The 17,473-nt window shown below is 41.6% G+C and overlaps 1 protein-coding gene across 3 annotated transcripts in view; it reads left to right on the top strand.

The window, feature by feature from the left end:
- Positions 1-13,767, top strand: part of LOC117951930 (complexin-2) — a 50,197-nt gene extending 36,430 nt beyond the window's left edge. For all 3 annotated transcript variants that reach the window (XM_034883921.1, XM_034883922.1, XM_034883923.1), the window contains exons 3-4: positions 12,518-12,696; positions 13,549-13,767. In XM_034883921.1, the coding sequence (XP_034739812.1) occupies positions 12,518-12,696; positions 13,549-13,746 (377 nt within the window). In that variant the 3' untranslated portion in view covers positions 13,747-13,767. The remainder of the gene's footprint in view (positions 1-12,517; positions 12,697-13,548) is intronic.
- Positions 13,768-17,473: the final 3,706 nt, after the last annotated feature.

The following is a 17,473-nucleotide window of genomic DNA, read 5'->3' as shown; positions in this document are numbered from 1 at the left end:
AGTATAGCAGTTTACCCCTTCAGCCATCCCTCCATCCCTCCATCTTTGCATGTTCCAGGCTACAGTATAGCAGTTTACTCCTTCAGCCATCCCTCCATCCCAGATTGAAGGATTGTGATTTTCCTCCCGTAGAGATGCTATCTTTGCTGTGACCTTTTCTCCTGGAACAGATTGGCATTTATTTCATTGGGACTCAGCTGGTTGTCCATGAAGATACACATAAATATATATACAGAGATGAGGTTTTGCTTGTGGTTTTGGTCCCAAGGGGAACAAGACCATATTGAGATGAAGTGCAAGCTCCAGCCAATGGGAGTGCAGTGTTTAGGTGGGCGTGTCAGGACATTAATCTAACAACAACTCACAGTGTTTCTCATGCATAAATGACCCATTCTGATTGATGTTGTAGCAGCCGAACATACTTTAGTATTTATTTTATGTGCCATGTTTGTAATATTAATTAAAGCGGGAAATAGAAACTTTCTTGAACAAAAACCTCCATTTAGTAAATGTTGACATTCAAAGTTGACTGTATTTTTCTCCGAGTAGCTTTCATTCATTATTTGTTCATTATTATAAATTGTATCATACATACTCATGTTGAATTTCATGATTGCCTGTCAACAAATCTCACGTTCTTACATGTTCAGCTGACCAAAATAGTTTAAGTTAGTTTTAAGTTAGAATTACACCAGTAATCATTGGAATAAATTAATTGGAAGTGTATAATTTAACATTGTTCCTATTTTTCCTATAATTAGTACAAGACTACTGTACACACATCTTTCTTGTCAATTTCCTCCAGAAATGTGATGGAATTTCTTTGGATATCAAAGACCTGTGAAAAAAAAACGTACTTTTTTCTATTTAAAAGTTTAAAAAAGTGACAAATGATTGTATGAAAAAACTCTTTTGAGAGTAGATTAAAAAAAAAATTCTCTATTTTTTTCTAACATTCATTTGACATCTCCCCTCCTTTTTTTGCATGCACATCCACTCTGTAGAGTTAAGCTGTACCTTTATTTTTATATTTAACCCCCCCCCCCCCCACACACACACACACACTGTAATTAGATGTTGGACAACTCCAGAACATTTCATTGGAGCAGACTGCGGTATAGATTTCAGCTCCGGGCCACAGATTGTATTTACTGGTTGTTTAATTAGAAATCGAGTCCATCAGAGTTTCGTTGTTGCGTTAGATTAATCCGTCCAGGACAGCGAGGCGGATCCATGGACCGGGGTGTGGACCTCACTGGCCGGACACCATGTTTGTTTGTCAGTCCAAAAACTTTGGTCTCAAATACCCAAAAACTGTTAATATGTTAACATGAAATTTAGAGCAAACGTTCATGGTCAGAGAAAGAGTCTTAGAGTCTTTAGTAATGCCACCGACTTCATCCAGCACAATCAACAGCTCGACCATTACTACAATTTAAATAAGCATCAAGATCAAAGTGGATTAGGAATGCCAAAAACCCTTAAACACAACATGTGATTGGCATATATACGGTGAGAGATGTTCATAAGTCCCTAAGCATGATCCCAAAACAAGTCTCAAGTCTTTGAGCTAGAGTCAGAGTCAAGTCTCAAGTCTCTGAGCTAGAGTCAGAGTCAAGTCTCAAGTGTCAAGTCATTGAGCTAGAGTCCAAGTCAAGTCTTTGAGCTAGAGTAAAGTCTCAAGTCTCTGAGCTAGAGTCAAGTCTCAAGTCTCAAGTCTCTGAGCTAGAGTCAAGTCACAAGTCTCTGAGCTAGAGTCAGAGTCAAGTCTCAAGTCTCTAAGCTAAAGTCAGAGTCAAGTCTCAAGTCTCTGAGCTAGAGTCAGAGTCAAGTCTCTGAGCTAGAGTCAAGTCACAAGTCTCTGAGCTAGAGTCAAGTCTCAAGTCTCTAAGCTAAAGTAAGAGTCAAGTCTCAAGTCTCTGAGCTAGAGTCAAGTCTCAAGTCTCTAAGCTAAAGTCAGAGTCAAGTCTCAAGTCTCTGAGCTAGAGTCAAGTCTCAAGTCTCAAGTCTATGAGCTAGAGTCAGAGTCAAGTCTCAAGTCTTTGAACTAAAGTCCATGTCAAGTCTCAAGTCTCTGAGCCAGAGTCAAAGTCAAGTCTTAATACTTTGAGCTGTAGTCAGAGTCAAGTCTCAAGTCTCCGAGCTAGAGTCAGAGTCAAGTCTCAAGTCTCAACTCTCTCAGCTAGATTCCAAGTCAAGCATTAAGTCTTTGAGCTAGAGTCAGAGTCAAGTCTCAAGTCTTTGAGGTCAAACCTCAAGGCTCTGAGCAAGAGTACAAGTCAAGTCTTAATCCACTTTGAGCTAGAGTTAACATATTTTGTAATTAGAGCTTCTTTTGTTTGGTCCTTGAATGAAGATTTTAAAGCCAAAGCTTCTGATGAATGGCGCTGCAGCTGCCGATGCGGTCGACATGTTTGTAGTCCTCTCACACGTGTAGCCGCGCGCAGAAGATACTTATTACATGTTATGTAGGTAGGTTATGATCAGTTTATCAACGTTTCTTAAACACAAAGATTGTCCAGCATCTTGACGTCTGTAGAGGACAAGTATTAAGTCTGAAGTCACTGTGTGTGTGACTTATATACAACTCCAGTCCGACTCTCAAACTTGAGTCCCCATCTCTGAAATACGGTGAGAGAGCTGCTGATGTGGGTGTTTGACATGTGTGTAGGTGATCAGATGTGACCACTGAGTCTCTCTACAGCCCATACCTTTGGTAATAAACAAAGTTCACCTTATCTTATACCTTGTCTCTGGAAAAGTGCCATCAAAACATTTATTCTGTCCCCCATATGTACTTCCTGCCTTCGCCAGGATATCAAAAACGTGAACATCTCACATTTTTTCCATGAATAAGCTCGTATAAAAGATAAGGTCTAGGTAATCTCTGAGGGATCAGCGTGGACCGGTCCTGACCAGGCAGGTCGAACTCACGGTTTAATTTCCTGTGCAGGCGGGATGATGGCGAGCAGTCGGGGAAGGTGCAAAAAAACAGGAAGTGGAACGTGCAGGTTGATGAGTTGACCGGAGACTCCACACAGACCCAAACCAAGAGCACTTCAGCTGCATGTGTGGGGTTTTGGATTCGGGCACAAAGCGCACCGCTTCCTAAACATCTGATCGATGTGGTGCTCATGTGACTTATGAGGGTGTAATGTGGAAATGGAGGTCATCCATTATTAAAATGACTTTAATTTTTCAAACCCTTCCACCTCGAACAAATTATCCAGCACCAGTGCCATCCATCTGAGCGGCCGGGGGGGGGGGGGAGTCAATGGTCCATGCTTTGTCTCTCTGATTTCCTCTTATGTCTTGTGTTCTTCTTCAATCCATCCTCATGTCTCTTTCACTCTTGAGCGCTGGCTTCCATCTTCCTGTCTCTTACTTTGTTGTTACTATTGCTCCTCCTAAATACGTTTTCACACAGTTCTCAAGATGATTTAAAGTATTCTAAAGCCCAGAACAAAGATTTGCGAGACAACTTTTTTGCAACGCCTCGGTCTGCAGCGCTCTGAAACCAGTTCCCACCAATGCGATGAAACTGTGTGTCATCTCTTCTGCAACGACTCTTTGTTCTTCCGTCCTAACGTCCAACTTCCAGGCTTTTTATAGCTGGATATATCATTATTTGCTTCTAAATATGAATGCGGATAACATTGTTGATGCTAAGTAGTGCTTGCTATAGTTGCATTTCTAGTGATGAATCGGCAAAAACACGTTTCAAGCTGTTAGCCAATCAGAGTCAAGCAGCTTGGGTAGTTGAAAATTAATGTGAACTGGCACAAATTGAGTCTTTGTGCAGGCTTTCTATACCACGCTAGAATAGCTTAAAACAAGGTAACCAAGGCCTTGTTTCCACAAAAAAATGTCCATGGTAGAACTTCCGATATTATTAAAAATTAATGAAATATGTGTGGTAGGGCACCTTTAAGTTAAAAAAACAGCTGCCTGCAACTTGACCAGCTGAGTCACAGCTTTTTATATATCTGTTCAGGCACTGTTTAGGCACTGGCACCGTTTTAGTACTTTTCAAGTCTCGTTTTAGCAGAGGTATTGGAAAAACCCAAAGGATACCCAACCCTATTCAGGAAGCAGGTTAAAATAAAAAATAAAAAACAACACTTAAATGGCATAGTCAAAATTAAAAGTATAAAACTTTGTTTTGTTTGTTTTATGTTTATTGTCTCCACGGGGAAATTAGGTTGCAGTAGAAATCACATCACATGGCATTTTAACAACATTAAGACAACAAACAAGACAAAGAAAACCTGAATTATGTAGACATTGCTACTCATAACATAGACCAGATTACTCAGGCATATGGGGGGGATAAGGTTCCAGACCAGCTGAAAAAAAACAAAACAGCCATGCAAAACACTCAGAAAGACGTGCATATGGGCTTACGTAAGCTCTTCAAACAGCCGCTTCAGACGCCCACAACACTCTCCAGAGGGAGTAGATTGGACGTGCACCAGCATCCTGGTCTGGCGTGGAAAATTAATAATTCATAAGAGGGAAAGAAAACGAACTTGGCATTTTTTTGCGAGGCACCGGCTAATGTTCAAACAGCACATTACCCCGATATACATGGACACATTTCTTGAAGGCGATGTGGCTGTAAATGTCACTGCGGCATAATTTAATGGGTCTGACAAATGGATTTCTGTCACTTTTCTTTCTCTCGGAGTTCCTTCTGCTAAAAAATTCACCTCGAGCAAACAAAACACACAATTTCCTTCAGTTCTTGTTTGAAATCTATCACAACTTCAAAATCAAAAACCCCTCATTCACCAGCGTATATTGCATTTCTTCCTATTTTCCTTTTGCTTATCTGTTCTTATCTATGCTCTATTCTGTGCTTATCTATCTTTCTCTGTGGCTTCCCTCGCTGCTCACCAGACAGGAGATATCAGGCTTCCTGCAGAGAGGGGCCGGGTGCAACGCCACCGCGGCTCGGATATGTTTGCACTCTCAGATAAATGTTACATGACATCTTCTGGTTGAGGAGGCGCTGTCTTCACTCCGTGGCCTCGGCTCGAGACGATACAGTTAATTTAACCCTTTTTGGCGCTTGCACGCTGAGTTCCAGCAACATTAACGTGGTTCACTGACCCTCCAATGATCATCCTCCTCCTCTACTGTCTGTCTCAGCTGTTCAATCTACATCGTGACCTGAGAGACAACAAATGACTTTGCAAAATCACACAATATCTTAACGTGTTCATTCATTATAAATGAGTTCAACTGAGACTTGAGCTGATGATTTGTGAAGTCTTTGCTTCAGTGTTTTGCTCTTTTTGTCTGAATAACGGGGGGGCATCGTTTCTAGAATGACAAGTTATGAGAGATAGTGGAAAAATACACTGAAGTGGACCACATGGGAAACATGTATTGGTGTTCGGAGTTTAAAGGCAGAATTTTAAGTTTATTCTCTGAATGAGAAAAAAGTCAGAATTAAGACTTTTTTTGTACCTAAAAAAATTGTCTTTATACACTACCGATCAAAAGTTTGGGGTCACTTACAAATTTCCATTCCACTCCATTATAGACAGGATACCAGCTGATCTGGGTGGGTGGCTGATCTTTAATGCAATATCTACATTTCCCATTATAAGCAACCATTCATCCAATGTTCCAAAGGCACATTTTGTTTACTAATCTTATATTATTTTAAAAAACTAACTAAGAACACATTAAACAACCCTTTTGCAATGATGTAAGCACATAATGTAATCTGGAAACTGCTGCCCTGGTTAAAAAAAACAAGACAACTGATCTCAGCTGGTATTCTGTCTATAATGGAGTCCAATGGAAATTTGTGAGTGACCCCAAACTTTTGACCGATCGTGTAAAACAAAGTCAGAGTTTTTTGTAGCAAACCCTCCAGGGTTAATTTTAAAATGGACCAAACAAGTTATGTGTGAAAGTAGTTCCGGGGCGATATAGAGAAAATCAAATGTCACAATATTCTTGAGCGAATACCTTGATGTTGATATTGCAACGATATTGTACGGTTGACCATTGGTCCCAGAAATGATTTAATGACTTAGTGGGTAAAGATAAATAATAAAACAGCTGGAATAGTCTGGTAAATTCAGAAAATGACATAATTTCACTGTAATACAGCCTGTAAAACCAAGTAAAGACACTTACTTTAGTACGACATTACCATATACGTATCCAAAACCTAAGCGGATATCTAGTCTCATATCGCAATATCAATACAACATGGAAATGTTGCCCCAGCCCTATGAGAAATCAACCTAAATTAATCTTATCTGCACTTTTGCGGGAAAAGTACACGCAAAAAGACAGGAAACTGCATCAGACCGAATGTGTCTGGATATGGCAGCAGTGACGTTAACCGCGACGCCGCCGCGTCTCCGCCTCTTTAAACCCTGAGCGGTTGTGCCCTGTGGCACAAAGACGTAGCCAGCGAAAAAGATTGAGTGAAGTAAAGAGGGTCTGATTGCAACATAAGAGCACTGGGGCCGTTTGAGCACTTTGCCCCGAATTGCCCACCTTTGTCTGCAGTGGAAATCTGTGAACTGGCCTCTGATGGACTGACAGAGGAGGGGAAGTGGACAAGGAAGCAAAGGAAAGAAAGGAAGATGGACGGATGAGTCCTAGCCATCAAAGCGATGGTTGTGTTGTGGAGAAATTTGGTTTGAAGGGAAGGGAAAGAGGAGGAAAGATGGAACAGGAAGAGCATAAATGAATGAAAGGCAGAAGGTCACATTTGTTACGTTTAATTTCACTTCAGTGGAAGAAAATGGAAAGAAAGAGAGGGGGGTGGGACAGGAACAGTAGAGGACAGAAGTGATGGACGAAGGAGGGGGATGGATGATGGATGGATGGATGGATGATGGATGGATGGATGAAAGGATGATGGATGGATGGAGGGAGAGAACATGTGAAGGGTAAAGAGAAAATGCTGCATCTCTGGCAAGTGGAGTAATCATTACTTGATCATTTTATTTACAATATTTAGCTCTACTCTATACTAGCTATACTCTGCATCCTCTGACTTAGAGTACATACGTCCATTTTTCTTTTGCATGACTGAAGATATCAATGTTTATAATAAGGCTGCAACTAACGATTATTGATCTGTTGATTATATTCTCAATATATCCAACTGTTGTTTGGTCTAGAAAATGGTAAAACATATCAATCGGGTTTCCCATAAGTCAAAAAACGATGTGCACAAATGTCTAGGAAGTAGAAAATATTCACTTTTAACAAGCTACAAAAAAGAGAAATTAAAGTTTTTGTTTTCTTAAAATGACTCAAACTAATTATTTGATAATCAAAATAATTGGAATATTCAAAACACATAACACAGGAGCGTGTGTGTTGGTGTGTTCATGTGTGAGCAACAAACCGTGTCATTTGTGTGTGTGTGTGTGTGTGCTTGTGTGTGTGTGTGTGTATGTGTGCGTGTGTGTGTGTGTGTTTGCACTTGCTCTGAAGGTGTATGCTCACACACACACTCACAGTTCCAGTACATATGGTGTGTGTTTGAGTGTTTCAACACAATGAGACACACTCAGCGGACAGTGTGACCTTAACCCGCCTCCCCAGCGAGTCCCCCCCCCCCCCACCCCCCCAGCTGAGTGCTAATTTGTCATCTCCAGATTTGCTGCCACCACACAGCGCTGCAGGGCAATGGGGGGCATTGTATGAGTCTGCTGCAGAGCGACAGGACCGCCCCCCCTGGTCTCCTACAGACCCCCGGAGCCAAAAACAGAGTCCTCAGAGCCACATTTCCTCTCAGTAATTTACTCTGGTCCTTCCGAAGTGTTCTCCTTCGGCTCCTGTGTGCTTTAAAAGAGGCAGTACTTCATTTTTTATTGCCACATAACGCTAAATGACCACAATAATTCTGCGAGGGTTGGTGATGGTAATAAGGGTCGCTAATCAATGTACTGTTACGATGCCTTTAATGACCTTCCTGGCTTTCAAAAGTAACTTTCAGTCATTTTCTCAAACCAAGCCTTCCTCAGGAGTTTCCATCCACCTGTCAATCGAATTATCTGAAGTTTGTTTAAAATAAACTTGTGAATGAACCTGGTGAAAGTGTGTTTCCATCCAACGGCTTTAAAGCGAATAAAAACCTGTGCGTAATGATGTCACTCGCTGTTTTGCGATCGAATTGGCATATCAAATTGATTTTACATGTTAAGGTGTTTGCATTCCTTTTTGCACTGAATCGCACAACATTCAACACACATTTTTGGACAAAGTGTTTCTAGACAAAATGGATGTCGCCGTCTACCAACACATGATCAATATTGCACAAGTTGTAATAGTGCTTAGGTGCTAGCTGATAGCGACATATCAAGCTATAATAAGAAAACAACACAGTGCACTGATGAACACATTGCTATGACGATGCAGATGCAACAAGCCTTTTATTGTCCCCCCCGCTGCGAGACTCTTTTCTGAGACACGTCTCGCTGTTTGAGCGTCTTCCATTGACTCCGGAAGACGCCCCACGGCTTGTCATAACCTTTTTCGGCCATTTCCTTCCTGAGTTCCTGGTGAATTAAATACAAAAGGTCTCTCGTCTCCTGGTCCGTCCACTTCCATCTGTCTTTGTTGACATCTGCCATGTGTGCAACTACTACTTCTTCTTCTTCGTTTTGTTGCGGGTTGCAACCATAAAATATCCTAAAACTCAATCGCAATTCCTTATTCACCCGGCAAATAACGTTTCCATCAGCGTTTATCGCATGAGCAGAATGTCGGTCAAGAGAAAATCCAATGAGTCTGGATGTATTTCCTTTGAGTCCATATTCATGAAGCTCCATTGAATTTTACTGTTTCCACAAGGCATTTTTTACTCGATATCACTTAATTCAGATATAAACGTGTGGATGGAAACATAGCTACTGATGTCAGTGGGAAAAAAACAGCTGAGTGTGACTTAAGGTTCCTCGGGGCACCATGTAACCCCTTCCCCTGGTCTTGGGACTCCTGCCACTTGCAGACGTGCATACTCCGAAAGCCACGCCCACCGGAGGGGAGAAACTCTCCGTTGACTTGATTTCATCAGTTTCACTCTGCTAGCAAACAACAGAAAAATGCATAAAAGCTGCTGTGCGGTGATATCCACTACCGGCAGGCTAAATAACCCATGACATCAATTTTCATAAGCTGCCGACCCCTAAAAACGAGCTTTCATGAAGACAAAAGTGAACACAGACACAATATCGGACATAATGTTAGCTCATCGTCCGGATCCCACAGTCTTCTGGGACTTAAATACGCTCTGTCTCTATTAGATTTCCTGAAAACGAGAACATAATCAAAAACTTAACAAAATTGGCGGTTGCATCAAGTCCGGTGAAAATGTGTGCATTTTAAGGGTTTTGGGAAAAGGTGCCCAATAATGGCTAGCTAGCGCCCCTTACAAAGTTAAAAAAACTAAGCCGTTCGTAGACTCACGTACTTTTGTCAAGACGTACAAAAAAAGCTCACTGGGTCCATTCCCTAAACCCAACAGGAAGTCCTCCATTTTGAATCAAAAGTTCAAAATTAGTGCGATTTTGGCCATTTCCACATGTCGTACTTTAACAAACTCCTTCTAGAGATTTTTGACAGGTTTCAATCTTGGTGTGTGTCATCTTAAGACGTTAGCGATGAAAAGTTATTAAAAGAAAATCTTTTTGTCAAACGGGGTGGGCGTGGCATGGCGGCCATTTTGAGTACGTAGTGAAGGAGAAAGTGGCTGTAACTACAGTGTACGTTGTCATTTCTCCTTGAAATTTCCAACAATCGACAAGAGTCCAGGCCTGAGGACATCTACAACCTTATTGGTTGAAATGACGAGGCATTTTTCAATACTCAATACAGAAAAATATAGAAAAAAGTATTGAAGTTTGGTATTCAACCCAAACACATGTGTGAAGCAGATAAAACAGATGAATTATCAATATGATTTACTTGTATAAGGAGCTTGTTAGCAGTTGACTCCATTCAATGGCCCACTGGAGCACTAATGACTTTTCAAACATGCAGTTGTTGAATTTTAATGATGTCAAGAAGCAACACAACCAACAGCATTATAAAAAAAAAAAAGAAGAAGTCTTTGGGATACACTGTAGGAAACACGCAGCTCTCCAATGTTTATTTATCACTCAAATAAACTCCTCAGCAGTAAAACATATTTAATCTTTATTCTGGCTCTGGCTAAAGAAAGGCACTAGATGGTGAAGCAGGCCGGCAGCCGGGTTCTCCTCTCACCATTGCCGAGAGGAAGATCAATACTCAGATGAAGTTTTCTCCCCGCTGGAGGATCCATAATTCATACACGCTCAGGTGGTCCTGTATTTACTATCGATCAGAGGGCGGTAACAGGGGCGATGTCGATAGGCCAGAGGGAGTTTCTTTTACATCTAGAAAGCAGCTTCTGTGGCAGATGAAGAGCTGAGCCCGTTTTATAGGAGCAGAGGCAGAGAAAGATGGAGCTGAGGTAAGTAGGTGGAAGAGCCCAAAACATCCAGAGAACCTTCTCTTAGGATTGTTTTTACTTAAGTGTAGTACATAGTGCACATGGGAAATTTATTTTGAAGGTGCCCGACCGCACGTATTTCATTAGTTTGTGGTAATATATGAAGATCTTGGACTCTGTAAATAATTCTTTGTTGAAAAAGGCCTTGGTTACCTTGTTTCAAGCCATTCTAGTGTGGTATAGAAAGCCTGCAGGAACAATCAGCTTCATTAATATTCAACGACCTAAACTGCTTGACTCCAATTGGCTTGCAGCCAACCAATGACTGCCTGACTATCAGCATCCTTTACCCAATGCAACTGGGCTTGCTCATGAATATTAATGAGCTCAGGCAACATGGCATCAGACCAACCAGCTGTTGTGATTGGCCAGATTTCCCCTCTTATTTCTTCTCAGTGGCTAGAGCTGACAGAGGAGCTAGCAGTTCACACACACATACGTATGGACCTAACATATTTTTAAAAAATGCAAGTAAGTACGGTTTTGTGTGACAGGGCAAGCAAAGTTAAATTTTTATTCAAACTTCCTATAAATTATGACACAAAACCCACTTTTGCCACTCTTTTGGTGACAAAAGGAAAATGTTGACTTATCAACTGAGTGTCAGAAAAAAGTGAAATACTCTCATCAGTCAAAGCTGACATCTTCAGATGACCAAGAGTCCAAAAGACTAAGAGATTTAAATTAAAGCAGAAGCAAATCCTCACATTTTAAAAGCAGCATCCAGACAATGCATGGCAAAAAATCTTTAAATTTCTCACAAAAATTCACATTGACTGGATATTTCCTCCCTTGTCCAGATAACCCGACACTCCATCTCGTTCATGTTGAAAAAGACTTCTCCTTTGTCATTCCGATGTATCCGTCATCTGTGGAAGATCATCCGGGGTGGCAGTAGCTCAGTCTATAGGCAGTTGGGTTGGGGGTTGCTGGTTCAAGTCCCCGTATGGACTGAAGTATGAGTGTGGAGTGGTAGCCGGAGAGATAGCAGTTCACCTCCGAACCCCCTCAACCACTCAGGGCGCCACTCCCCTACATCTCTTCATTAGTTAATGCATAGGAACTGAGCACGAGTGTGTGTTTCAGGCCTGTGTGTAGTGTGTAATAACAACAGGGTATCAGATGTAATTTAATTATAAAAATTCAAATTATAGCATCACCTTCTTCCTGTTGACAGAAAGTGATTCAGGAGATTTCCCTCCAAATGCAACACATATGTTGTTGGTTATAGGATTAATGACTCAGGTACATGTCAAAGAGGGACGTCGAGGGACAGGTAGTTCTGACAGATGGCAGACACCAGATGGACGAATGTGTCTTTCTCTGTCTCAGCGGTTCTTTGAAGTTCTTCCAGCTGGCTGCTCTCCTCCAGTCTTGTTCTGTCCAAGACACCTTGAGGATCTTCAGAGAACCCCATCACCGAATAATCCTCGGAGCTGCTAACGCACAGGGTTTTCATATTGTAATAAATAGTGGTCTAGGTTGATCTGGATGGATGTATCCAGTCCAATATCATCGATGCAAAGTGATAATATCAGTACGTGTCATCATCCTTGAAATGCGCCTTTATTCTTGGTGTGATCAGATTTTTTAATTTTTTATTTTACATTCAGAAATTATCAACATATACTAACATTTGTATGTTGGAATGTGTCCCAGAGCCAAAAAACAAAGAGAGGAAAGCTGGGAGGGAGGGCAACAGAACAACACATGCAGAAACAGACACACACACACACACACACACACACACACACACACACACACACACACACACACACACACACATAGACAAGACACGGGACCAAACACATGCTCAGACTAAGGTCCGGGCTGTAGCACATGGCTACACCCTGGACCTTAAGGAGTCAGCGATGTGGTGCCAAGTGTTCCTTGCATTCAAGCAGCAACAACTATTGTGAACAAGTATTTAGTATTTGTGTGTAAAACCACAAAGTCAGCCCGTGTTTACCTCCAATATCTGTAAATCTCTTCTGTGTCCAGGGGCCACCAAAGACATGGGTAAGATGCTGGGTGGGGAGGAGGAGAAGAAGGACCCAGATGCTGCCAAAAAGGAGGAGGAGCGGCAGGAGGCGCTGAGGCAGCAGGAGGAGGAGAGGAAGGCCAAGCACACCCGCATGGAAGCAGACAGGGAAAAAGTACGGCAGACCATCAGGGACAAGGTAGGAAAGCCTCCTCTGGTTTGACTAATGCTTTAACTTTATTACTTCTGATGTGCACTTAAATAGAGACAGACATTTATGTCCCGCCTCCAACGGAGGGGAAAACAAAACACACTCTCCATTGACTTGTGTTGTGCAAAACAAAGTAGGTGACTGCTCAGCCAGCTCACAACCAACAGGTTAGAGAAAGAAAGAAGTTTTTTATAATAATAATAATATTAGACTTTTATTTGTACAATTTTCAGGACTGGCAAGGACACCTTGCACACATTTTAATAAAAACCATAGTAGAAGCACATCGAATGTATCAATAGTTAAATCATGTTGTTAGTAAAATGAAATGTATTCAACCAGTAAAAACAATTATGTCAGTAAAACCAAGGTGCACAGGGTGAGAGCTATGTTGGGTTTGCCATTAAATCTCAAAGCAATGCAGTGTTATGTTTGCAAGTGCCTTAGCATGCTAATTAATAGCTAACATTAGCTTACTAACAGCTAACTTGTCCTATCTGGTAGACGTAGGTTGGTAAAATAACCCTTTGAGATGGTTAAATCTAATGTTTGTAGCTAGCTACAAGCACTTAGTCAGCCCTTAGTTTAATATCGTGGTGCTATATCTATTATCAGTCCCAGCAAACTTGTTGCTAAAATATGCTTCACAGCCTGTAAATGTGTTACTTCTTCCAAAATTAGGAACAACCTTTGCAACTCTGGATGGCAAAAATGGAACTGGAGCTGCAAAGTCTTAACAGCCGCTGAGCTTACTCACTTACGTCCAATCCAGCCCAAATCTTCTCTCTCAACTCTCTCTCTCTCTCTAAACCATCAACTTCTTGTCCTCTCTCTGTTCAGTATGGGCTGAAGAAGAAGGAGGAGAAGGAGGCGGAGGAGAAGGCGGCCATGGAGCAGGCCTGCGAGGGGTCCCTGACGCGCCCGAAGAAGGCGATCCCGAGGGGATGCGGAGACGAAGACGAAGAGGACGAGGAGAGCATCCTTGACACGGTCCTCAAGTTCCTGCCCGGACCTCTACAGGACATGTTTAAGAAGTGAAAAAAACAAACCCAACTACTACTAATCAAACGAACCCTAAATTCAGGGTCCAGTCTGGCCTGGGCTAGGCTGCGGGGCAAAGGGAGGCGGGGGTCTTTCTGTCAGGGACTTGGGTTGAGTGGACCTGCAAGAGGGACTGGGGGCATTGGTTTCAGTGTAGATTTAGGGTATGTAGAAGTGGAAAGGATTTGGGGGGGGGGGGGGGGGGGGGGGGGGGGGGGGGGGGGGGGGGGGGGGGGGGCTGCCAAACTCTTAGAGGCTACACACTGCCTTTCTAGAAGTTGTTTACTTTCTTCTTTTCTACTCCTCGACGATCGCGTCATTCTTCCCCTCTTTTTATTTGCCACAACTGCGGTACAACCTTTCAACTGCCACTTAGGACAACTCTTACAACCACTAGTCTTGTTGTCCTTTCTTTTTTTTTTGCACCTATTAAGATCAGAACTTTTGATTGGTTGGTCATCATCTGTTGCTAGACAATGGTGACCAATGGAGAACAGGTTTCCCCTAAAAGGACACTTCACAGTCCTGTTCTCATGCTTCTGTGGTTCTTCAGACGGCACTGCCACCATGTTATCCAGTAGACGGAGCATGTCATGTTTACTTCAGTGGGTGTTTTCTACTTTTATGAACTTCGTGTAGGTCTTTATATTGAAAAAAACAAACAAAATGATGAATCAGCATTTGAGTTTTTAGGACATGTGCCTTCATACCATCTCCTCTAGCAGAGGAATTGTAAATGAGGGTTAAATTTAGAGTCAAACAGGTGTACAGTTGTTGGTAGCACGTCGGCATGCGTTCAAAGTTACAACATCAGACACTTTTGGAATAATGTATTTGATATAACGTTGGCGTATTTTGGGGTTTCCAGAAGACATTTTTCCAACTTCTTCTGGAAATCCCGGACCACGTTTTGAAGGCCTCACAGTCCACAATCTTATTTAAAAACATAAGTCAATGTTACCTACAAGAACTGTTTGCTGAAGAAAACAATTTTTATTTCCCTCCTACTTCAATCTCTACTTTTAGGCTACAATAACTAGACTTTCTAAGCATGTCAGCTAGTTAGACTGCCATCATGCTGGAGAAATAAAGTCTAAGATCTTAAAACGTGTCAGGACCTCGTGTCCATGTATGGATTTTGGATTTTGGAATAGATTTTTATTTAGCTCAAGATGTCTTGTGTTAATCCCATTGGTTTACCTCCAGAAATTACAGATTTACACACAGCTTAAATTCATCATGATTTTAGTTGATCCCCAAAGACAATCAAAGTGATGACCAGTGGGGGCAGAAGGTACTGTACATATTGTCATTTCCTGTCACACCATCTATGATTGGTTCAAAGTGGGTTCTACTTTATGCACTTGAACAACTGATTGCTATTAAGTGTCTCTTGATTTTATTTCTTCTTCTTTCACACATGAATGCAAATGCCAAATGTCACGCAAATGACTTTGACTATTACATTTAGCGAATGTGCTGCCAATTATTTTCAATACAGTTGTTGAATTGTGATTTCATTCACATTGCAGCTGATCTAACCTTCCTCCTCGTCTTTTTAGACGCATAAGTTTACCTTGATCGAAGTTCATCAACATCGAGACCAAAGACACACTGGTGAGATCTTACTATTTCTTTTGTCACGCCAAAAACAAAAGATGCGCTTGCCAAATCTGTTTTTTTATGGTACGTGCGAGGCGTGTGCATGCATCCCAAAGACCACCACTTAAACTAAAATCTCCCTCTCCAATTTACTCAAAAGTATTCCGTGGCTAAATAAAACTCCTTCCATCTGTAGACTGAACCCGGGAAAACTGATTTGTGAGTTCACTAACTCAGAGCTGAGTATACTCTGCATCCTGTATCGAATCCAACGAAATATCATAGTGATTTGTCATAGAGCATTCAAGTAGATGTACTGTGAATCGAAACAATCTCCATTTAGTAAAACTACCCAAAAATATAGACGTGTATCGATAAAACAAAGCATGTGGGTTATTCCTAAATGATGAATGAACTTAAAATAACTAACAATTAAGAAGACTAATGAGGAAATTGTCATAAGCACTGTAAAAACATTTTTTTTTTCATTTTCTAGCTCAGATAGGACTTTTCATTAGACAAAGCCATATCGTTTAGATCGCAATAATAGCAACATTGAAAGTTTACTATCTCACGTTTGTTTTCTCTAAAAAATAACTGTTTGTAAATCTTCACCCTTCTTCTATACTAATGTACACGCAGAGGAAATGTACGTAGAAAAAAGAAGCCATTGTTATAACTGTGTCAGTGTACTACATGTAAGTTTTGTGTGTTTCTACGTGTGTGTGTCTTTCTACGTGTCTGTGACGTGAGACCATGTCGTTGAGTCATGTTGTCCTGCTTTATACTACGTAAATGTGTCTTTGGACTATTTTGTGCACAGGCAGAAGCTGGGGCAGCTCCCTAGTCTCGCCATGTCTTACAAGAGGTATACTTAACACATTCCTTTCAAATGTTGAGCATGCAAATGTTTGGTAGAGAAGAGAATACACCAAAAGACAAAAAAAATAGACAATTTCCTGTTTCTGTACGGGTCTTCAGGCACCAGAAGGATCGGCTGTGACTTGGGCTGGTTGAGTGTTCAATGTTCCTTGTCGTCTCAGTGAGGAGTTTGGGGAAGTTTGAGGCCGCGATCATGCAGGAGCTTTGTTATTCAGCAGCAAAAAGATCATCTATGACTGTCTCTGTGGAAGTCTATGAATAGTTAGATAGATAACAGATTTATTGATCCTACAGCTGAAGACTAGAGCTGTTATCTCACATGAACGCCGGATGATGACAGTGTCCGATCGATCAGGTGTGGACATTGTCAGAAGTTGCCGTTTCACACATGGAAGAGATCGTCCGTGTCAGATGCATTCTCATACAGCCAGTTCTTCATTTCGTCACAAATAACCAGTTTTTTTGACATTTTTGGCATTACTGACAGAGGTTTCCGAATCTCATCATCTCTCCAGTTGGACAGTTTTGTGGAAATCACCCATCCTCCTTACCCACGGGAGTTTCCCTTCTCCCAGTGTTCGGACATTACACTGACTTTGTACTAGAGAGCTGGCCGGGTAAAGTCCATGTAACGTTTAAAAAAATCACTGTTTCATTCATGTCCGTTGGCGCCCAAAACATTTAGGTGTTCGTAAACGGGGGGTGTGCACTAAAAAGAAAATGGGATACTGCAACAAAAATATTAGCTTCCTAGGTGTAGTTTTAAAAATTCCAATGTGATTTCACTGTAAAATACTTCACACTAATTTCCATTTCTCTCCATAAGAGACCAACCGGCAGAGAGCTTAGTTTTAATGCAGTCGCTTTGCTCGTCATCAAAAGCTAATCATCCATTTTGGAGCAGTGCATGAGCGTCAGCCACGTAGATTTGAATGTTTGCAGTGCCGACATTGAGATGTTTTCCAGTGCAGCGTGCTTTGATTGAGTTGTCTGAAGAGAATCACCTTCATTTTGTTTCATTCGTTACATAAACACAGGGATTCCCACATTTCCTCCTACAGTTTTCAAGCGCAGCATGTGGATTAAGCTAATTCAAGCCTTGTATCTCCCGGGGTGGATAGGAAAGCGGGGATATATAATCCTGGATGAGTCTTAATTCATGGGCCCTTCATGGAAACTACAGCCATACCTCCTCTGTATGTAAAATAGTCTTTCAGCAGGCTGCATCTCAAGGCGTCAC

Source organism: Etheostoma cragini, chromosome 10 (assembly GCF_013103735.1).
Source record: "Etheostoma cragini isolate CJK2018 chromosome 10, CSU_Ecrag_1.0, whole genome shotgun sequence".
NCBI classification, from domain to species: Eukaryota; Metazoa; Chordata; class Actinopteri; order Perciformes; family Percidae; genus Etheostoma; species Etheostoma cragini.
The sequence above is the reverse complement of the archived record's forward strand: the minus strand, read 5'-3'. Positions and strand labels throughout refer to the sequence as shown.